A 23352-nucleotide genomic window follows, 5' to 3' on the forward strand; every position below is an offset into this window, starting at 1 on the left:
AGTTCATCTCACCTTATACATAGTTTTCCTTATATACAATGGACGAAGTTATAAAGATGTATAAATATCAACATATGTATCTGCATTTGGCCACCAGACTGATAAAATCCAAGTAATATACAATCCATTCCATGGGCAAAAAATCAAACATATACTTAGGCCCCATTCTTCAGAGCTGCTCTGCTTTGTTCAGATCAAATCTGCTCTGCTCTGCTCAAAAGAAATCTGCTCTGCTCTGCTCTATTTTCAAATAATAATTAATAATAATAATACTACCTCCGTTTCGTATTAGTTGCAACTTTGGAATATTATATATCTCACAAATAATACCCTAAAGTTGCAACTAATACGAAACGGAGGTAGTAATTAATATTGTATTGATGATAATAATTTATTATTTTAAATAATTATAAATATTAAAAATAATTATTAATTTAATAATAATTAATATTTATTAATCTTAATAATTACTAATAATAATTATCAATAATAATAATTAATAATTCAAATTATTAAGAATTAATATTTAATAATATTATTAATTAATAATTTCTAATAATTATAACAATTCTTTCAAATAAATAAATAATAATAATAACAATTAATAACAATTTCTTTTCTTTTTTTTGAAAGAAAAATAATATCAATTTGCAGTATTTGCCGAGAATAATAATAACAAACAGTCTATATTTTTTTAGGGAATAATACTTAATATTTTTTTTTTGAAAAGCAATACTTAATATTTATATACATAGGTTGTTAACAAAAACTCTGACAGAATGTCAAATTCAATTAAGACTTGATCGAAACATGTTTATTCAACTATTGAACTTGATGATTGAAAGAGATCTACTACATGACGGTAAATATGTGAAAGTAGCAAAACAAGTAGGTATATGTCTATATATTTTAGCAAAAGGATTTTCATATCGTGATGCTTCCGACAAATTTAAGCATTCTATTTCTACAATATGCAAGTATTATAACGAAGTGTTGAAAGCGTTGGTTAATTTGTCCTTCGATATATTAGACCGCATCGTGACTTATCCGAGGTAATAATTTGTCTTTTATCTTTCTACTATTAACATATGTTAAATATGGTACACATTTATTTATGTTTTCACTCACCTAAATCAATGATATATGCACTTAACAACAACAACAACAACAACAACAACAACAACAACAACAACAACAATAATAATAATAATAATAATAGTATTAATAATAATGTTGAAATCTGATTTGCTTTGCTCGGCTCTGCTCTGCTATCATGAAATCTGCTCTGCTCTACTATGCTGAAATTTAATCTGCTCTGCTCTACTGACCCCTGCTCTGCCCAGAAGCTCAAAAGAACAGGGCCTTATGTCGTTAACTTTGCTCAGGCGCTAATAACGCACTTTAGTTATTATAATATGTGTTGAAGGAACGTGAACTGGGTTCGGGTTTAGGGGTTAGGAGGGTGGGTTTGATCCATATCGAAGGATTGACCACAAACCAAAGGCTGGATTCTGATAGTTTGAAGAGCAGTGTGAGATGAGATATGGAAGATGTTTGTTATTGATGGAAAACATGATGATTCTAGTAGTTTCGTCATTTACTTTTCGTTGTTAGCTACACCGTGTTTTATTCGGAAAGGATATCTTCGGGTTTGGGGTTTCCAGCTTCTACTCCTCCAAGTTTCCCCTATCGCCGCTGTCTATTGCTTGTCGGGTTTCATCGACCTTGTCGGAAACGGAGGCTCCCTGACTTCAATGCTTGGGGTAAGCAAAGTCTTTCAGTTTCTTGCACTCTCTATTGGTGGAGGTGCAAATAGAGAACTTGCATATTGGTGTAAGGTTTCTCTTGGTAGAGTCATTAAGACATATGGCTCATCAGTTGTGGTCCCAGACTCCAAGGAAGCAGGTTTGGTTTACGATCCCTTGGAGTGGACTTAATGGAGTGGTGTCGAGGGTCCGTTGTAAGTCAACAGGGTATGTTCATCTATCAAGTAGTTCAACTTTCAATATCTTTCATTCCGAATTTGCTTGCTTCTATTTGCAAGTTTTCAAGAGGGATTGAGGGTTTGGTGAGGCCGAACTATGGGATGGGGTTTAGGTTGTAGGATCCAATTTTATGTCTTAGGACTTTGGTTCCTTTGTTGGTGTGTGTCACCGATGAATTGTGGTAGCCGGTTCTTTGTTTTAGGGATGATGGAAGAGGTTAGCGGAGATCCATTTCAGGATTCTCAAGGCAGCTCTCAAGTTGTATTGTCTATGTTATATGTGGGATTCCTTTCTTCAGTTATGAGTGCTATGGTGGTGTGGATTAGGTTAGGGATTAAAAAGAACTCAACCTCGTGTTTGGTGATGATGGCCAATTTAGCCATTATCATTGTTAATCAAATCTTGATGGAGGCTCCTCATTTGGATTGCTTGAGGGAAACAAGTTCCTCCTTGAAGGTCTGGTATTCTCCTACTCAGGAGACTTTCGATATGGAGTTACTAAGGAGAGTAACTCATGGTCTAGGATCCCAGGATGTTCGGTGTTTGTTAGGACCTTGGGATGGCCTTAGAGGCGAGTGTGGGTTTTCGCCTTCTGTGTCATGGCACTTAAGTTTTGAAGAAGTAGTTATTTACTCGCATCGACTTCCATCGACGTGGTGTACTGTTCTCTCTGATAGGCCCCTATGCTACTCCCATTTTCAATTTCCTCACCTTCTTCACTCTGGCTTGGGTTTTTTATGGTGGCAGCAAGTTCATGGTTCGGTAAGTTTTAAGTGGGTTCATCTAATAGCCTTTTGTTCAAATGTTGGCAGTAGCAGCGCTCTCCTTCACGCATGTTGTGTAACCAAAGCTTGTAATAGGGTTTTAGTTTGTGTCCTGTATTTTAGTTTTGTCTTTTTTGCCTAGGTTGTAATATCGCTTTTATTTATGAGTTCTCTTTGGAAAAAAAAAAAGTTAGAAGAGGTGGGTTGTGCCGTCATGGGTGTATGAAAATTAAAGGGACTATTATGTCATTTTAGTTTTCATTTTGTCATTAGCAACTTAACCATAGTTTAAAATTTAATAAAATTACCATTAATGTTATAATTAACTTAGGATTCATTTGATATCACTGCAGTTTTTTGTTTTTCAAAATCATACAATATATGTCATATATTGTATAATAAATGAGTCAAACTTATTAAAATCATGATTTTTTTTAAAAATGATAACAAAAAATTAAAATATCTTTTTCTTATTTTCTATTTTTGGGTTTTTATTTAAAAAAAAAAAATAATGCCAAACAAACCTTTAATAACATAGTTTTTTATTTTTTTTTATTTTTTTATTTTTTTTTGGCATTGAACTAAACAGAAAAAGATAAAATTCAACCTATAAAATTTCCCAAGTACTCCCTCCGTCCCATATTATAGTTTTTGTTTTCCTATTTTGGATATCCAAAATGTTATTCCTTTTTCTATTTTTAGATAGTATATAAAGACCATTATACCCTCACTTTTTTAACTTTATTCTTTGTATTTCCTAATTTACCCTTAATTTTACACTTGTATTGTATTTTTTTTCCATTTTCTCTCCCTAACTTTTGTATGTGATTGTACTTTTCACTTTTATTTTTTATTTTTTTTGGTGAGGACTTTTCACTTTTATTAAATTAAGGAGTAAAAGTGTAAAACAAAATGTTGAATTAGAGTAACAGGCCTAACAGCGTACTCTTATTGTTATTGCTATTGTTCATTTGTTCTTCATCAAAATTTTCGTTACTCCGTATTGAGTTCTGGGATTACTGCCTAATTTTGTCATCAATCATGGAACCAGGTACATTCGATTCTCTAACCCCATCTCGCTATATTTCATTTACTCTTCCAATTCACTCTCTTTCTTGCGCAATTCACTATTTTCATACCAAAAACCTTCAAATTTCTGTTCTTGATTCACCTTTACAACCCATTAATCCCCCCCCCCCCCCCCCCCAAATTGCAGCTATGTTAGTCCCAAAACACCGTGAAAATGATTGGATTTTCGCCACTGAATCTGGGCATCTCCAGCTTTTATTAGGTTCTCCTGGAATCTCCAGGTTAATTTTAATTGGTAATGCTTCTAATGGTGATATTAATGTTGGTAATTTGTATAAAAGATCAATTGAAAATTGCCCAATTTATAGGGAGAAATTGGAGAGAAGTTTATACCCTTTGTTGATGGCTTTATTACCCAAGGAAATTGCTCGATTGGGAAATGTTGAAGTACCCTTTTTGAGTTATGAGGATAGTGTAATTAGTAGTGTTGTATTAGAGAGGTGCACTGGGTCTTGTGTTGGGGAAATGCTGGTTGAAGATGTCGAAATTGAGGGTTCTAGGAGAGAATTTAGGAGAAGGTTGAGGTTTAAGAGAATGCCCAATTTGATACAGACTGAAATCAGTGTTGTGCCAAATAGTGGAGTTGATGATACTGGATTGAATTCTGTATGTATTGAAGAGGCGGAGTTTTGTCCGGATTTATGGGTGTTGGTGCATCCTTACTTGGAACCGATGGTGGCCGGTCTGTCCTTGATCAGTGGGTATTTACAGGAGTGTTTTGAATCTAAGGTTAGGCCAAAAGGGCTTTGCATTGGTGTTGGAGGTGGGGCATTGCTTAGTTTCCTATCATTGCAATTAGGTTTTGAGGTTGTTGGTATTGAGATGGATGAAGTGGTTTTGAGGATCGCAAAGCAATATTTTGGGCTACAATCTGGTAATGGTATTCAGCTTTGTTTAGGAGACGGGATCGAAATATTAAAGAAGGTAGCATTGTTTGACTGTGATAATGGATTAAGTCCTTCGGTTGCCAATAATGTAGGAGAGGATCATTATAAGAATGATTATGAGTTATTCGGTCCTAAGTTTCTTGTTATTATGGTTGATCTGGATTCTAGTGATTCTAAAATGGGTATCAGTGCCCCTGCATTGGAGTTTTTGCAAAAAGATGTACTTCTAGCGGCCAAGACGTCTCTTTCTGAGCATGGAATTCTAGTAATGAATGTAATTCCTCCAAGTGGGTCATTCTATGATATGCTGATACATGAATTGCAAGAAGTGTTTGTGGATTTGCATGAAATAGATTGTGGGAATGGAGAGAATTTTGTTCTTATAGCCTCAAAAACATCTGTCATTTGTAGTAACTGTGTCTCTGAAAATGCATTTCTGAGAAAGCTGAAGTCTGTTATTTCAGGAACATTTGTGGATTCTATCAGGAAAATGTGAAGTTAATGGTCAATTCTTGTTGTGGGATTCTGATTCCAAGGTGCTATGATTTGATTGAGAACACTCCTGTAGCTCTTTGTCATACTGTTAGTGGATAAAGCAGAATGCTATATGTAAGCTATGTCCTATGTGTAATAAGTGATCTTTGAGCATGTGAACTGAGTTCATGGGATAAACAAAAAGAAGTAATGTCTTCAACTTGTTGTAGGCCCTGATATGAACTGAAACATTGAGTGGGAGAAAGTTCTGAGGTAACTTAACCTTACCATTTTATTTTCTTAACATGTCCTTATGCCAAATAATGTGGTCTTATAATATTAAATTACGCTTTTGAAATGTCTCCTTTTTAATCTGCTTTGTGTTGGTAGGCTGATGCTTTCTTCTTGTCATTTATATATGTTTTTAAGTATTCTGCTTGCAAGTATCTTTGTTCCAAAAGCGAAGTCTGTTACTTTGAAAGTAGTCATGCATTCTGTCATGAAAACAAGAAATCTATTCAGTGAACATTTGTCTGGTATATCTAACTTCTAACCAGTTTTAAGTCACTGCCTTAGTACTCGATCTTAAGCCTTTTCCAAAGATGATGGGAAGTTTAGTTTCTTTGGAAGTGTTACATTAGTATTGCTCCTTCTGGCCCAAATATTGCACACTTGACTTGGTACGAAAATTAAGAATTATGGATACAGTGAGCAAAATGAAGACAAAGTATGGGTTGGAGAAAGAAAAGTGTGGTTGGAGAGAAACGAAGTAAGAACATTTACTGTGAAATGGTAATTATGCTCTCAGTTCACGACTTAAAAAAAAAAAAAGAAAAAAAAAAAAAACAAATTAGCATGAAGAATAATGTGGGATGAAGAAATTATTGGACTGATTTGTAATGGTCCACATGCTTTGGGTGATCTAGATAGTAACTTTCTCCATTTTGTGATAATTACTTAATTTTTTTTGTTAATCAATTGACTTCACAGTTTCTATTCCATACTTTCCAGGAGTTTGTATTTTTTGTGTGTTTCATGTCAAATGAATAGCTGTTTTATCTTTTTTAGGCAAGTGGTAGGAAAAAGGGTGTTGCAATTTATTATGTCAAATCGGGAAGTCATTTATGGGACTTATCACTTATGTTACTAATGTTAGTAGGATGTTCTTCAGCTGTGGAGTCAGGCAATTTGGCCAATTAACATTAAACAAGACATCCTATATTTAAGCTTTTTAAGTTAGCAAACACAAAACAGTTGTTCAAGCTTGAGTTAATTTTGATATTTATCCTTCATCGACTGGCCAGTTTGCTTAGTCTGTTCATGGCTCAGTTTTGTATCTTCAATCAGTATCATGTTTAGGAGGGTGGGACCGTGGGAGGCTAGAAATAATAAAACAAGCTCTGGGTTGAAACTTTATATGCAAGTGATTGAACTAACTATTGAGGTTATCAAGGAGCATTAAATGAATGAATATCTCTTTGCTTATTCCAGCTCATATTTTGGTCTTTAAGAACTGTTTATGCTTGATTATCCTTATATTTATTAACATTAAACAATCTTGGCTGAGCAGCATTGTATAGGTACACTTGGTACTTGGTAGTTGCAATATTATTCCCTTTTAAATAGTTATCACACTTTACATATCAAGGGTGTTCCTTGGTGTCAGGTGTTTATAATAATATGCCTGGGGTGAGTTTAAGCTGAAGTGTTCAATGATCATACTTATTTCATGTTTACCTTAGATAAGCATTGTTTTTCTAATTTGGGAATTTAGAGCATTATGTGGGGGTATTTTTCTTAACCCTTTAAGTGATTATAATTTACAAGTTTTAATTGGAAAGCATGCTTTTGTTTTATTTCAGGTAATATTATCTCAGTAGCTCTGAGTTCATTCGATGATCATTTTATAATATATGTACAGCAACTCCATGATGCTTATGCTGAAGCTTTGTATATTTTTTTGTTGGGGTGATCGTACATATCAATCTCTTAAATTTCAACCATCACCTTTGTCTTCAAAGTAAGTGTATTGTTTCAGAAAGAGTTACTTTTTCTTTCAAGGCTGTGAACGTTTTAGTTGAGAGAAAAAAAAAAAAAAAGAATCTTGAATCTGACTCTGATAATTAATGCAATTTAATTTTTTTTTTTAAATCCAAGTAGTTATAGTCCTGGATTGGGCACTTGGGATCTAGTGCTCAACTGGATTTGTGTATGCTGCATTTGTCCCTTACTTCTATTGACTGCCTTGTCTTATATTTCCTTTTCCACCTTTAATGCCCTCTACATAGCCTGTCCTAAAGAAAATATATAGTTCACTTTATTTTTTTGATTTGTGGCATATTGTGGTAGGACATACGATTTTGTTGAGAGGAACTTAGCTCTTGAGTTTTGTCTTGATCATGCATTTTAGTTTGATGTTTTCATAATCTAAAAGGATGAACTTTCATATAGTGCCAATATGTGGTGAGGGCTAGGTTGTCAAGATTGATAAGGAAAAATGTACCTCTTTATCATAATACTGTACATAATTGAGCTGTCCTTTTGGAGGATTGCACAGCCAAGACATTCCTTCCTATAACTTGGCACTTGTGTAGTATTTTCTTTACTATCTTGTCTGATGAGGGATATATTGTTACAAATTGCCAAAATCTGCTTGTAATTACATGTATGGTTATACTTCTCATAAGGGAACTTCTGTAGTTTTCAATAACAGTATGCCTTCTGCTTCGTATTTGCCACTACATTGTTGACTAAAGGTGGTGAAGACTGGTGTGGTTCTAGTGGCTAACTTGTCTGAGAATGCATCATTATTACAATGGTTAGAAGCATTATATAAGAGCTTCAATCCCAAAATTGAGCATCCGATATATTCAGATAAGATTTGATACCCTCAAGAACTAGATCAGTCAAGCAGAGGCGAGGGAGCCATATCCTGCTGTCTGGTGTTATCACTGGAGATTGGAATATTTTCAGCTGCTTTCCTATTTCAATTTTTGGGCTATCTTGACTTGTATTTAGTCTATAAACACTGCATCACAGTATCCTACTAGTGTTGGATCTAGAAGTTTTTTAAATGGGGTCTCATTACTTGCTTCAAAGGTATTAATTTGCTAAATTTCTTTTTCTAATTCCAAAATTTTACGGAAAGCTTCTCCTATTCTAACCTTACTAGTACCAAATTTTTGCATATATTTAGTGGAATTTGACGTGTCATTAGTTCATCACCTTCCCACACTTCTAATAGTTGCCAACTTATGTTGATTAGCCTACTCTCCCCGTCCATATATTATAGTCTATTTTAAGCCGTCCCATGATCACGGGGCTCACGTATAATCCTTAATAGTACTTTATGTGTAAATGTGTCGGTTGGTCTCAATAAGAGTTGAAATAGAGTTTTCTCTTACTGTAGTGGCAGACTCACATGCTTATGGTGGATAATATTAAAATTAATGGGGTGCCCTTTTGATGTCACGAATTAATTAATACTAAAGACAGAACTAATTATTTTATACTAAGCATATGTTTTTCTGACTGTTGAACGGTTGGCCTTTCATTTTTCAAATCACTCCAATAAGCAAACAAAATGACAAAAATTCACAATTTTAAGTATTTCATCTTCCCTAAATCATAGTTTTTTTTTTTCTTTGAATCCATACTTTTTATTCTTGGAACTTGGTACACTAATGGTTGATGCTGGAGCTATACTTACTGTTGCTCAGACTTTATTTGCAGCACTGGAATGTTCAATCCTTAAGGAGATTTTTACCATTTGGGGTTATAAATCTGAATTGGAAGAGCTCAAAGAAACGGTTTCCACCATCACAAAAGTTCTGCTTGATGTGGAGGCAAAGCAAGTATTCTCCAATGAAGAGCAATATTGGATTGAGAAGCTCAAAGAGGTTGTTTATGATGCTGATGATTTGTTTGATGAGATCCTTACTTTTGCTTGGCACAAGCAGCATAATGCTGGAAGAAAAGTCCTTGAAGAGGTGCTTGACTTCTTTTCTTCTAAAAACCAATTTAGTGTGGCTTACAAAATGTCTCAACGGGTCAAAAAAATCAAGAAGAAGTTGGATGCTTTTGCAGATAATCATAGAAAATTTGGCTTAGCTGTCGCCTCCCACCAACCTGTTGTGAGAAGAGTGGAAAGCTGCTCTTATGCTTGCTCGGGTGATGTTGTCGGGAGGGAGGATGACCTGAAGGCTCTGATGGCTGTGTTGTTGGATTCTGGTTTTAGGAATGATGTTGGTTTTGTCACTATAGTGGGAATTGGAGGATTGGGGAAAACCACTCTTGCCCAGTTAGTGTATCAAGATGAAAGGGTTAAACATGAATTTCCCTTGAGATTGTGGGTTTGTGTCTCTGATCAAAATGGTGAACAATTTGATGTGAAATCGATTCTTGCCAAGATTCTAGAATCAGTCACGTCCAAGAAGCAGGATGGCTTTGGAATGGATTCATTGCAAAGTGAACTACAAGAGGAGCTTGGGGGTAAGAAATACTTGCTTGTTCTTGATGATGTGTGGAGTGAGGATCGGTATAAGTGGCTTGATTTGAGGAAGTTCTTAATTCTAGGTGGAAGGGGAAGTAGGTTTATTGTGACCACACGCTCGAAAATGACAGCAAGTATTATAGGAAGTGAGCACATTACATATGAGTTGAAAGGCTTATCCAAAGTAGATTCTTGGCGATTGTTTGAGATGACCGCTTTTGGCATGGGGAACAACCTAGTTCACCCTCCTGAGTTAGTTGAGATTGGGGAGAAGGTAATTGAAAAATGTCATAGTGCTCTCCTGGCTATAAAGGTGGTTGGAAGTCTTCTATTTGGTCAAGACATCAGCAAGTGGCGCTCATTTCAAGATAGTGATCTAGTCAAGATTAGAAAAGGAGATAATGAGGTTATGTCAGTTTTAAAACTCAGTTACCATAATCTTGAATCCCCTTTGAAAACTTGCTTTAGGTATTGTGCATTGTTCCCCAAGAGTTTTGTCATATGCAAACAAAAGTTGATTAGCCTTTGGATGGCACAACAGTACATTGTGCCCTTTGATGAAGGACAAAGCATAGAAGATGCTGGTGAGGAATATTTTTCTATTTTGTTGAGAAGATGTTTCTTCCATGATGTAATAAAGGATGAATATGGTGACGTCAAAGCATTTAAAATCCATGACTTGATGCATGATGTTGCTCAAGATGTAGCTGGAAAGGAAATTTGTTTAGAGAATTCTGTCACAAGCAATTTGGCAGATACAACACGCCATCTATTTCATGCTGGAAACACATATACTAAAAGTTTCTCTAAACTTAAAATCCGTTCATATCTTAGAGATGGTTATAGCCGATTTGATGTGAGTACATTATTAGCAAATTGGAGTTGGCTGAGGATTTTGGACTTGCATGACCTGGGTATTGAATCTTTGCCGGATTCAATAGGTAAACTGGTGCATTTAAGGTATCTTGATGTGTCTGGAAATAGAAAACTTAAAGCATTCCCTGATTCAGTTACGAAGTTATATAATCTACAAACTTTAGATTTGTGCAATTGCTTTATGTTTTGCAGTTGGCCAAAGGACTTCAACAAACTAGTTAATATTAGACGCTTGCTTATCTATGGCTGCACTTGGTTGTTGCATATGCCTCAAGGCTTGAATAAGCTGACTTGTCTTCATGCTCTTTCTAAGTTTGTTGTGGGAAATGAAGATATATATGGAAAGCAATGTGTTGGCCAGCTGAAAGATCTTAAGGCTCTCAAGAATTTAAGAGACAACGTCGACATCTCCATTTATGCAAGTGGCTCAGATGTCAAGGAAATTGATAGTGAAGAAGGTTATTTGGAAAGCATGGAATATCTCTGAGGGGTATCAATAACTTTTGAAGGTTGCCATTTACCAGACAAAGATTATGATCCTGTAGCTAATTATCATGCATCTGTGTTGAAAAGCCTGCAGCCACATCCTAATCTCAAGAGCTTAAAATTGTCAGGATTTCAGGGTTTGAACATTCCATTCCCAGGAACAGAGTGGACGACATTTCTTCCAAATCTGGCCAAGATTAGTTTAAAATATTCCCATAAACTGCAGATTCTCCCATCGCTGAGCAAACTACATCTTCTAAAATCACTGGAACTTATTGAGCTGCAAAATTTGGAGTTCATAGAGGATATAAGCAGCAGTAGTGGTAATGCAGCAGAGTTGACCTTCTTCCCTTCTCTTGAATTTCTAGAAATCAGGGATCTACCAAAGTTGAAAGGATGGTGGAGAGAGGAGTTAGTTTCTGATCAGGTCATTGACAGTAGCAATAGCTTGAAACCATCATTTCCACATCTTTCTGTATTGGCCATTGATAATTGCCATAACTTGACATCATTTCCTCCCTGTCCAATCTTGGAACAACTTTGTTTGATTGGTTTGAACAAAACTCTGCGTATAAGAATGGGTAAGGGTACCGATAGAGGTGTGGAGGTGTTTGGGTAAGATTGGTATTGATTGGTTAACAAACCTTTTCAACAAGATATGGACGGCTACAAGGATCCCACAAGATTGGAGGAAGAGCACCTTGGTCCCGGTTTATAAAAACAAAGGAGACGCTCAAGATTGTTCTAACTATCGAGGAATTAAGCTTATGAGCCATACTATGAAGTTGTGGGAAAGGGTGATTGAACAAAGGTTGAGGGCATGCACAAGCATTTCAGATAACCAATTTGGTTTTATGCCTGGGAGATCTACTATGGAGGCAATCCATTTGATAAGACAAATGATGGAGTTTTATAGGGTAAAGAAGAAAGATCTTCATATGGTCTTTATTGATTTAGAGAAGGCATATGACAAGGTGCCAAGAGAGATACTTTGGTGGGCAATGTTGAAGAAAGGTATCCCACGAAGGTATGTAGACCTAGTTAAGGATATGTATCGGGATGTGTCAACAAATGTGAGGACATGCGGAGGGTTGACAAAAGATTTCCCTATTACAATCGGATTGCATCAAGGGTCTGCATTAAGCCCTTTTCTTTTTGCAACGGTTCTAGACGAATTAACTAGACCAATTCAAGATGAGGTTCCATGGTGTATGCTGTTCGCAGATGATATCGTTTTGGTGGATGAGACTAAGGATGGGGTTAATGTCAAGTTGGAGCAATGGAGGCAAAGGTTGGAATCTAGAGGGTTTAAGCTAAGTCGGAGTAAGACTGAATATTTGGTATGTCGTTTTGGCACTCAGAGGGGGACAAGCAATGAAGTGGTGAGTTTGGATGGAAAGGATTTGACCATGAGTGAATGTTTTAAGTACCTAGGGTCGATCATCCAGAAGAATGGTGACATTGATCAAGACGTGACCCACAGGATTAAGTCAGGGTGGCTTAAATGGAGAGCGGCCACGGGAGTGCTATGCGACCGCAGCATTCCCTTAAAGTTGAAGGGAAAATTCTACAGGACTGCCATAAGACCAGTGTTGCTCTATGGTACAGAATGTTGGGCTTCTAAGAAAGAGCATATTAAAAAGATGGAGGTTACGGAAATGCGCATGTTAAGGTGGATGTGTGGAAACACTTTAAGAGATAGAATCAGAAATGAGGTTATTCGCAAGAAAGTAGGTGTGGCGGGCATTGTAGATAAATTAAGGGAAAATCGTCTGCGTTGGTTTGGACATGTAAGACGGAGACCCGAGGGTGCACCGGTGCGAAGAGTGGAAGAGTGGGACCATGGAGGGATTAAACGAGGAAGAGGGAGACCAAAGATGACTTGGTTGGAAGGAGTGAGGAAGGATATGAAGTGCATGGATTTACGTGAGGATGAAGTTTTGGATCGTAAGGGATGGAGGAGAAGGATTTATGTTGATGACTACACGGAATAATCAAATTTGGTTCATGTTAGCCGACCCCACTTTTGGGATTAAGGCTTTGATTGATTGATTGAAAGATGATGTAGGGTTCGTTTCTTCCTTGTCAGATTCTACAATGTCAGATGCTGGTAGTTCACATCCGAAATTGAGGCATGTAGCATTTGATGACATGCTTTATTTTAATACAATTCCTGTGGAATGTCTTACTAGCATGTGCATTAGACAGGCTTTGGAGTTGGAGTGTTTGTCAGAAGTAGGAGAGCTATTTAAGAGATGTTCTTCTCTGCGAAAACTTGTGATTTCTTGTTGCTTCAAACTTAGGAGTCTTTCGGGCGGTTTGGAGTATCTCACTGGTTTGGAGTCTCTATCAATTCATGTCACCCCAATGGTCTTGTCCTCTACAGAGGATAATGATGGTTTGCCTTGGAGACCCCTTGCTCAGAGTCTCCATTCACTGGAATTAATTGAGACAGTTCGAGTGGAAATTTTACCCAAGGGATTGCAGTACTTGACCAGCCTCCGACATCTGAAAATTGATGGTTGTATGACTTTGAATGCCATACCAGAATGGATCAGCTGTCTATCATCTCTTCAATCCCTGAGCCTCTGTGGTTGTTATAATCTCAAATCACTTCCCAGTGTAATGCAAAAGCTCACCTCACCTCACCTCTGAAATAAAGCGTTGTTCAAAGCATCTATCAAGAAGATGTCGAAATCCAAATGGGGAGGATTGGCCCAACATCCAGCACATTTCCTCCATTTCCATCAGTGAATAGTTCAGAAGGTACTGTCAATTGAATTTTTGAACTCAGTCTCTGCTTTGACAATACCTATCACATACTGTACTTTGTTTGTCACAGAAATAATTTTATGCTCCTTGAGAAATTAGCCTGTCATTTTTTTGCAAACTTTTGATCTTCCTATTGTTTCTACACATAGTAGATACATTTTTATTTAAGCAATGAAGATAAATGATATTTTGCACCACTACTGTATTCAGTTTCATTGGTTTCAACAAGGCCAGTGTTCACATAAGCTTTGATCATATACAATCCTTTAACAACACTCCAATGCTCAATTCTCAAACTTCAGTGATGGCTTGTCAGATCTGTAGGTCTTTTCAGGCTTTGACATGTTTATGAGTGAATCTTGTTTTGTTTATTATTTATACTCAAAAGTGAAATTTACTAATCTTATACTTGTGTTCAATTCATGTAAAGCTCTTGTCAGACAGTATTTTTTTAAAAAAATATTCTGATGCCTGCAATACGAGTGAGATTATAAAGACATTCTGATGCCTGCAATACGAGTGAGATTATAAAGACTTTCATAGTTTGAATAAAACACAAAGCGCGCAGCTAGATTATTTGCTGTAGAACAACAATCAAATACTAGGCACAAGTTTATTATGAAAAGCAACTGAAAATTATATACTTACAGGTAGCTGCAAGATTCAGACTACAATACACACATCAACTCCCAAGTCTTAGCAATATAACAAAAGATTTTAGAATAAAAATGACAAGTTTCATAAATAGCTGACTGTTAGGCACCTGGTACTTGTACTCTTCGTTATCCGGCTCGATTTTTTGGTTTTCTTTGTCACCACCAAATTCTGTTGTTCTGAAAGGTGAAACAAAAATCTCAACATAACACACTGTTCTATCAATATAACGAGGAAAATCAATATTGTCTCTTGTTCTAGATCTTCTTGAACTGGGTCAATCACACTAAGTTGCTTCCTTTTATCCTCCTCATGATGGACTAAACACTTGCTGCTCTCATAGACTTGAAATAGATACAGAGGCCTTCGTCAAGAGAAAATTTTCGCCCATGTATCCCAACTAATAAGTGACTTCAACAAGCACCCATTAGTCATAAATAATTGTATCTAATCTTTATCATAAAAATAACGATTGGATACAATTAATGCTTTTAATTCTCCAAAAAGGCGGGTGTATGTTAACTTATTGAAAGACTGGTTAAAGTTATATTATAAGTATTTAAAATTACCTTTATACAAAAATACACATAAACTTATTTTACAAAAAACTTATAATATAGTATTAAGTTAATCATATTAGCCTTTATAATATGTAATCATGAATCTATAAGAAATTACACATTAAAAAAAAAAAATTCAAACCAACGACAAATTAAAAGTTACCCTTTAAGGAATTAAAGTTACCATAAAAATAGTTAAAGTTACCCATTGATCATGTTACAATAAAATTAACGTACACCCGCCTTACACAGGACTTATTGCAAGTTTTTTATGAGGCGATAATACGTGAATTCTAGGGATAGTTTTGGGGTTTACTTTAGTATAGTATATAGTTTTAGATAGATTGATATAATATTGTAAATAAATTCAAACTTTAAATTCATAAATAATATGAGGAAACAATATATGTACAAAAATAATATACTAGCTCTCTTTCTGAAATTTCAACTCGCTTACTATTCATGCGGTCAAAATAAATAACTTTGACTACATTTTATGAATTATACAGCAGAAATAAATTAGCATGTGAGATCTTATTAGATTTCCTTATTGTAAATTTTCCAAATATCAACTTTTTATAATTTTCACTGATATGTAGTCAAAGATAATAATAGTTGAACATGTTTATTGGAGATCGTGCAAATGTAAAGTGAGTCAAATTTTTAAAAACGGAGGTGCCATGTACAATAATATGTGTGCAATATATGTACAATAATATTAATAATATGTATTATAGTTTGTCGACTCCCATATATATATAAAAAAAATAAATAAAAATTGGCTATGGCATTATAAATACCTTCCACTTTAGTGACACTTTAGTCCTTCTTGTTAGTTGTGGTAGTAGACGGACGTAACCCTGCACCAAAAACCATAACCAGAACAACAGAGCAACCAAATGCATACCATTAATTGTCAAAACTTTCAAAATGTTTGAGTATATAGTTTTGAAGAGATTTAGGGAACTTTCGAATTATTCATGAACCTACATATTAGAGTACATTCCATGTTATTCCTAGAAAAGTTTGTCCACGTATCACGACATAAGATCTTTTATATTATCCTACCCCTCCACATAATAATCATAACACTTTGACCTACACATATGTCAATACACAACTTTGACCATTAATATTTTACATGACAATATATGTTTTCATATATTGATAAAAAGTAGAGTCAACATAAGCATATAAGTTGTGCAAAAGTCAAAGTGTTGTGATTATTACGAAATGAATCGAGGGAGCGAGTATAATTATTAGATATTATTCATAAGAAAAAAAAAGGAAATGTATTAAGCATACTTTTATTGTTGAATATGATCAAGTGTATGCACATTGGCATTTATAGGCCAAACACCATGAAGTCGGAATGTATGAGAAACCAGCTTATCCTACTTGCAGTCATATAAGTGACAAAGGGTCATAGGCCGTATCATTGGAATGCAACCTTCATATAAGGTCGTGCAAGAGCAAGAGCAAGAGCAAGAGCATGAGCTACTTATGTTGTTTAAATCAAACATATTGCTATTACAAATAAAACATATTCCTATTTTATAACCTTTGGTTATGCGATTTTTATGTATATACAATCAATCAGATTGATTAACCAATATATTTTTTCAAGATTACAATATATTTAACAAGATTGCCTACGTTTGCTTACAATATATTCAATGATCAATAAGTATGAAACTTAAGTTTATGTTTACAATGCAATATTCTTGATTTTATTCATCACTTTTGAGTGTACTCAACTGCAAACTAAAAGTGATTTTTGAGTTGGCAATGCTAAGTTGAATAATCAAGAATCTTTTCTAAAATTGAATGTAAACATTTTTAATAAAAGATTGTTAAAAGTAAATTACTAGTAATTTTTAAAAGAAAAATACAAGTTTATCGCCTTAATAATCAAAATTGTAAATAAATCAACAACTTTGTATTAAAATTGGGTCCACAATTGTTGATATGATTACATAAGTGTCATGTTGATTGGATAATTTTGATGATTCATTTACAATTTTGCATTTGATAACGAATTTTGTTTATTAAGGTGATGATGGGGGTAATTCCAAGTTTCTCATATTGTGAGACATGGAATGTATATCATGGGGTTAATTAAGATTGTACTTTCACATAGTCAGTTAAGGGTAAAAGCATCTTTCTCTAAATTCTGTCTAAATTCTATTGAAAAATTTGCCAATTGTAGTCATTTAAAGTTATGTATTGCAGATTGCAGCCATTTAAAAAATAAATTGCAAATTGCAGCTATTTAAAAAATAAATTGCAAATTGCAGCCCAAAAGGACTTTTAACTTGTTAATTGATAGCCAATTTTATTTTCTTCGATTTGTGCCAAAAAAATGTCCCGTTAAGGTTTTAGTGGTCATTTTGGCCCATAAGAATCTAAATTAAGCTCGAAATTAGCAAAAAATTAATGTAAGTGCCTCGTTTTCTGTATCAAAAAATGTATTGATTTGTGTGCAACTGTTTTTTTGCCGGGGTTGAGAAGGTCGAAAGGCGAGTTTCGGAGGTGGGAAGGGACGGCCGACCGTTTTCAGGAGGTTAAGGAGGTGGGAGGTGGCCGGCCGACTAATTTTCTGTAAGTTGGGGTTGGCTTATGGTTTCACGGGGTAGGGGAGGGGGTGGCTGAGAATTTTTCTTTTAATATTACACGAATTAGGTGTTGACACACGACTTTTAAAAAACAAAATAATTAAAGGCTTTTTTGCAAATTAATACACAAAATTTAAAACTTTTATTATAACACCACAAAGAAAACCCAAAAATTGGATTTTGCCACCACTTTACTGATGCCATCCTAAAAGCTGTCAGTGGGCCCCACACTATACACGTGTCACTTACCTATTGGTTAAAAAGAAAAGTTAAAAAAAATAAAAAAATTTAAACCCTGCCACCACCCCTAACTCTTAAATCAACCACCACTGGCAGTGGCAGTCATACAACCCGCTGCCGAGAAGCCACCCTGCTACCAGTAACACCGTCGAAACCACCACCTATCCCCTCCCCTAACACTAGAACACCCCTTAAACCCATATTTACATCCTGAAACCCCTCCCCTTAACACCAATAACACCTGAAACCCCCTTATTACTGGCACCACCTGAAATCTCCTTCCCTAACACCAACAACGACCGAGACTTTCTCCCCTAATTTTAATTTACCTAGAAATTCCCACCTTCAACAGTGGTTGCATTTGGGGTTTGATTTTTGGGTTTGCAACATGGTTATGGTGGTGGTGGTTAGCTGAAAATAAGTCAACCTTTGTATTAACTAAAAATAAGTCGACCTTTATATATATTATTATTCCAAAATGAATGAATCGTGAACTGTTGGTTTTATGGATAACCGGTTGTTTGGGGTTAATTAACATAGTATAAATTTATAATACCCCTCCCACTGCAAAGAAGCCCCCGCCGGCCGTTCCCCCACCCAGACCACTTTCTTCTCCCCCTTGCACCACCAGTCGCCCCCACCACCGACCAACCCCCCTGTCGTCCCTTTCCCCCACCGGCGACCATACTCACCCCAAACACCGACCCATTTTCTTTTCCTGTAAGGGGCAATTTTTATCAAGATCACTCGGAAATCGAGTTATTCCAGAGCTCAAGAATCCGCAACTAAGGGACAGAACCTGATAACTTGTTAAACATCAGGTTTTTTAGCTGTAAGTTCTTCAGTTCACCAATTTCACAAATCAAGTGAAAGTAAGGATAAAAGATTATCAATTGTAAAAGAAAATTTCACAAATCAGCCACTATCATGGTTTCTAAAGATGACAGATGTCCGAGCTGAGGTGGTATTCGACCTGTCAAATTGTTTCCTAACTGGTCGTTAATCCCCCTATCTTCTTCAATGTCGGCCCTTTTCTCTTTCTCCTGCCTAACAATCAACCAAACCCATGGTTCCTTGTTCTTCCTCAGTTCACTCTTTCTCTCTCTTAAAGAGGTGGTTGGGTGGATTTTACAGAGGAAGGGTGAGACGGTGGGGCCAGGTTTGGGTAGTAATTTACAAATTTTCCCTAAAATCTACTTTGTATTTTTTTTTTTTAAAAAAAACCCTTTATCCAAAGAATCACACAACTTAAAAAAAAAAAAAAAAAAAAAAAAAGAATCACACGACTACACGAGTCTATAATTGGTTTTGCCTGTGTATGTGAGAAAGGAGAGCTGAGAAGAGGAGCATGGAATTGAGTGAGAAGAATGCCCCTCTAATTTCTACTTCGGCCGGCGACGGCGACGGTGACGGTGACGGCGGTGGAGGAGGGTATAGCATTGAGAACGTGAAGAAGGCAAAGCTAAATTCGACGTTAGCCGCATTACTCGACGATCCCATTCTCTCCGATGTCCCAAAGAAACCATCTTTATCAGATGTCGACACCCTTATCAGCTTGGAGCTCGGAAGTGCCATGCGCATCACTATCCTCAAGCTCGACTCCACCTCTTTTGGTAATTTTCTCATTTTATTCTCTCAGTCATTTTCACAAACACTTGGTGTGCATTCTCTTATTTGACAAATTTTTTTGCTCTTGTAGATGTGGTGGTCATGAACTCGGCGACGGTGAAGGATTTGAAGCTTTGTATTAAAAAGAAAGTTAATGAAATGGAACAATCAAAGATGGGTCATCGTCATATTTCTTGGTACTACTCTCTAACTTTTTTTTTTTTTTTTCGTGATTGTTTAGTTTATTGTTAGTATGAGACTTCCTACATTCCTAGCAAAAAGATTAATTGTGAAACCAATTTGGAGTTTGGAAATAGAGGGATTAGCTCAGATGAATGATTTAGTTACACTTCAGAAATGATTTACCAGGTTGACAAATAATGGTAAATTATAGTTTGGGTGCTCTAGAGAATGTTTTCATAAGGACACAACTGCGTATGTTGCCTTTCAATGAGGTAAAGTCAATTATAGTTTGGGGGATGCTCTAGTACTCAGTGCCATTCTTATGCACCTGCCTCCCATGAGATAGGCGGCAGGTAAGTAGATTTGAATCACGGTTTATTGTTGTACTTCATGATGGTGTATTTAAAGCTGAAAATTGTCAATACGGAGAAGAAAACATTTCTTAGGTTGCCTTGGTAAAATTTGTATGCACAACAATCGTTTAATTGTAATTCTATAATAAGTAGTCTAATTGTACTTTTCAAACAAATTTGATAGTTAGTATAAGTTGCAATAATATAATGGTTTAGTAGTGATTATGTGATGTAGAGTTCCCTGTATAATGAGATTGACTCATGAGTCAAATGGACTGATTCTTCTTCTTAATGAGAGTGTAGCGAACTAGAGATTAATAGAGTGGTATTCGACGCTTCTAAATGCAGTGTCACTTGGATTTTGTTTCAGTTTCCTGAATCAATTTAGCTGCCAATCTGGGTAATTGATTAGTGAAATTATCTAACTGTAAACTTTGTTTTCAATACTAGTATCAGAAACTACCTTTGCTATATCTTGAATTCTTTTGAACCAGTCTTTCTCATGGTTGCACTTTAGCATGAAATGCTCATGTTTTTGTGCTTGGGTGATATTATACATTAAATTTCAGGGGAAGGTTTACTTCTTACTGTCAAGTGTCAACTAATAATTAGCATAAAATAGGTTTAGACTTTACAGCTTGTTTGGATAGAAATTTTGGAAGGAGAGGGAGGGGAAGGAAGATGAAGGAAGGGGAGGTGAAGGAAGGGGAGGGGTGAAGAAAACAAAATCCCTCATTTGGATAACAGAAAAAATGAAGGAAGAGAGAGTGAGGGAATCTACTTATTCTTGAGATAATATGAATTGAAATTCTCAATTTTCCAAAATCAATAACTCACCTATCAAAATTTCAATAATAAAATTCTGGAAATATAGATTCTTACATATAAATTGTCCCTGTCGATTTTCCAAAATGAAATTTTCAAAAAATTGATTTTTGAAAATAAAAACCAAAATTTCTGAAAATTGATTTTCGAAAATCAAAACAAAATTTTCTGGTTTTAGAAAAAGAACACATTTTCGAAAAATTGATTTCTGTATATTAAGACCTTTTTTTTTTTCTTCAGAAAATCGATTTTTGAAAAACCATAACTCAATTTTCTGAAACTTGATTGATGAAAATAAAAACCAAATTTCATGAAAAAATCGATTTGTAAATCAGAACCAGAAATTTGTATCTCAACATTTGAAATTTTTATACTTAAAATTCAATTTCAGAAAACAAAATTTCTTAAGATTGAATATGACGGTGGACATGGCAGCGGAAGATGACGAGGCTTGTGGTGGAGGCGTCAAACAGTAGATGTTGAAGGAAGCAGAGTTTTCCTTCCAAATCTTCTCTAATTTGGAAAGATTTGTTTCTTAATTGTGAAAGGAATTAATTTTCTTCCATTTCTCTTCCTCCCAATTCCCTCACCTCCCACTTTTGCTATCCAAATGGAGGAAAACTAATCTCTTCCTTTCCCTCCCCTTCCCTTCCCTCCATTACTCTCCATCCAAACAAGCTTTTAGAGCATTCTTGTATTTTATTCACTCTAAGCTGGTCTCACCAAAGTAATTAGGCTTTGGTGGTTTGTTTAAGCTTGATACAACTATGATAACAGACATTATATATTAATGTTTTAGTTGCTGTTTGCCACACATATTTTGATGCTTGATAATACAGTATAGAATGTGACGAGCTAGTACTTCAAAGTCATTATAATGCCTTTGTATTCAGCATTTAAACAAATTCTTACAGTTAAAAAATGCTATATTGAACTTTTAAAATTGGATAATTTGGGAGTTCAAGAAAATATTAGAAGTTTTCTTTCTCTTAACCCAACTTCATGCTTGACTTTTAAATCTTTCACGCTACCTTTTCCTGAAATTACTTCATGTTGAAATTACAGGAAACATGTATGGGCGAATTATTGCCTTTTGTATCATAATGAGAAGCTACTCAATGAAAGTGCGGCTCTTCAGGATTTTGGTATACACAATAATTCTCAGGTACCCTTTGTTTCCCCAACTTTCTAGTACTTCAAATTTTGAGTTCATGGAATGCTACACAACTGCGCCTTTTTACCTCAATTTGGAAAGTGCTTGCTTTAAATTTGACTTTTGGAAACAAATAAAAGCATCACTTCGCACATGTATCTGGTTCCAAGGTAAAAGGATTTATTGGTTTGCACTCCTGTGTTATGCAGGTGCAATTTATACCTTTCATTGCAGCAAGGCAAAATAAGAAGCATACGAAGAGGAAAAAGCATCGTTTTTTCCATGGTTTAAACAAACGCTCATAAGGCTACATTATATGAGTGCATGATCACCCATACTTCCTACACTTGATAGCTAAAATATGGGCTTTATGGACTTGTGATCTATCTACCTTGATACATATTACTAGGTCCACTTTGCGTGTTGCTGCTCTTATTTCTGTGACAGTGTGTTTCAGTTCTTCTTTGGTTGTAGATGACTTTAGTAGGCCTTGAATAACTTGTGAGTCTGATTTGATGACAATATTGGAGTAGGATTGTGAAACTGCGTTAAGAGCTGTAAGGACAGCCAGCCCCTCTGCTTGGATTGGAGTGCTAGCAAAAACTCGTTCTGCTACCTGGAAGGTGTCTAGATGCCCTGCTTCTGCTACCCAAGCTATGGCAGCCTGCCATTGCCCTTTTTTGCCCTTTCTTGTCTCCTTTCAGGCTGCATCAACACAAATGGTAATAACAGGTTTGTACTGGTGCTCCAGATTTGAGGGATCTTCGCTTTCTTCTGATTTGGTTCTTCTGGTTTTGCCAAGGATTTCTTCAGGGCAAGAGCTTTTTCCCATCTTGTGACGTGTGGCTGTGCCTCTCTCAGTACAATGATGCCTTATGCAATACAATGTGAGTTAAGGCGACATTGTAGGTAAAATTGCACATGATGGTAGTTGTACATGTCCCATACACGAAAGATTGCAGTGGCTCATCTATTATTGAATGTAGTAAAAATCTCCCCAGATGTATCACTTTCTTGTACATAACCCCAGATTTATGTATAATTTACCTCCACTTTTGTTATTCATCCTTCACGGAAGATAATATCTCTTGCTCAAACCAACTATTTTTAGACTTTCATGAGCTCAAGAACAGAACAAAATAAATTGGAAAGAATTTTTTTTTTTTTTAGTTTTCGTATATGATGGATAAATTACCTCATGAGTCATAGCTGTGTTCCGAAGCAAACCATAGCTTTATATTGGTAAGAATTGTATTAAGTTCACTAATAAGTAGTGCATGCTCCCCTTATAGCAACCCATGCCAGCCCCTTAATCGTCACCACTGTCAGCAACCAA

The 23352-nt window shown here is 35.7% G+C and overlaps 3 protein-coding genes across 3 annotated transcripts; all 3 read left to right on the forward strand.

Moving 5' to 3' along the window:
* Positions 1–3714: 3714 nt before the first annotated feature.
* On the forward strand, positions 3715–8029 carry LOC145590969 (uncharacterized). The gene is made up of 2 exons (XM_081647349.1): positions 3715–5472; positions 7062–8029. Exon 1 carries the CDS (start codon positions 3791–3793, stop codon positions 5219–5221), a length of 1431 nt encoding a protein of 476 aa, XP_081503475.1. The 5' UTR covers positions 3715–3790; the 3' UTR covers positions 5222–5472; positions 7062–8029.
* Positions 8030–8882: 853 nt separating this feature from the next.
* Positions 8883–13841, forward strand: LOC145590970 (putative disease resistance protein RGA1). The gene is made up of 2 exons (XM_081647350.1): positions 8883–11640; positions 13113–13841. The coding sequence occupies exon 1, from the start codon at positions 8883–8885 to the stop codon at positions 11052–11054; it is 2172 nt and encodes a 723-aa protein (XP_081503476.1). The 3' UTR covers positions 11055–11640; positions 13113–13841.
* Positions 13842–18550: 4709 nt separating this feature from the next.
* LOC145590971 (U11/U12 small nuclear ribonucleoprotein 25 kDa protein-like) lies at positions 18551–23146 on the forward strand. The gene is made up of 4 exons (XM_081647351.1): positions 18551–19507; positions 19594–19699; positions 21929–22028; positions 22226–23146. Exons 1-4 carry the CDS (start codon positions 19243–19245, stop codon positions 22319–22321), a joined length of 567 nt encoding a protein of 188 aa, XP_081503477.1. The 5' UTR covers positions 18551–19242; the 3' UTR covers positions 22322–23146.
* Positions 23147–23352: the final 206 nt, after the last annotated feature.

Source organism: Chenopodium album, chromosome 18 (genome assembly GCF_948465745.1).
Source record: "Chenopodium album chromosome 18, dcCheAlbu1.1, whole genome shotgun sequence".
NCBI lineage: Eukaryota > Viridiplantae > Streptophyta > Magnoliopsida > Caryophyllales > Amaranthaceae > Chenopodium > Chenopodium album.

Coding starts and splice junctions, on each gene's coding strand:
- LOC145590969 (XM_081647349.1), top strand. CDS start 3,791: ATGGAACCAGGTACATTCGATTCTCTAACCCCATCTCGCTATATTTCA.
- LOC145590970 (XM_081647350.1), top strand. CDS start 8,883: ATGGTTGATGCTGGAGCTATACTTACTGTTGCTCAGACTTTATTTGCA.
- LOC145590971 (XM_081647351.1), top strand. CDS start 19,243: ATGGAATTGAGTGAGAAGAATGCCCCTCTAATTTCTACTTCGGCCGGC. Junction 19,508..19,593: donor GCTCGACTCCACCTCTTTTG/GTAATTTTCTCA, acceptor TTGCTCTTGTAG/ATGTGGTGGTCATGAACTCG. Junction 19,700..21,928: donor GGTCATCGTCATATTTCTTG/GTACTACTCTCT, acceptor TTGAAATTACAG/GAAACATGTATGGGCGAATT.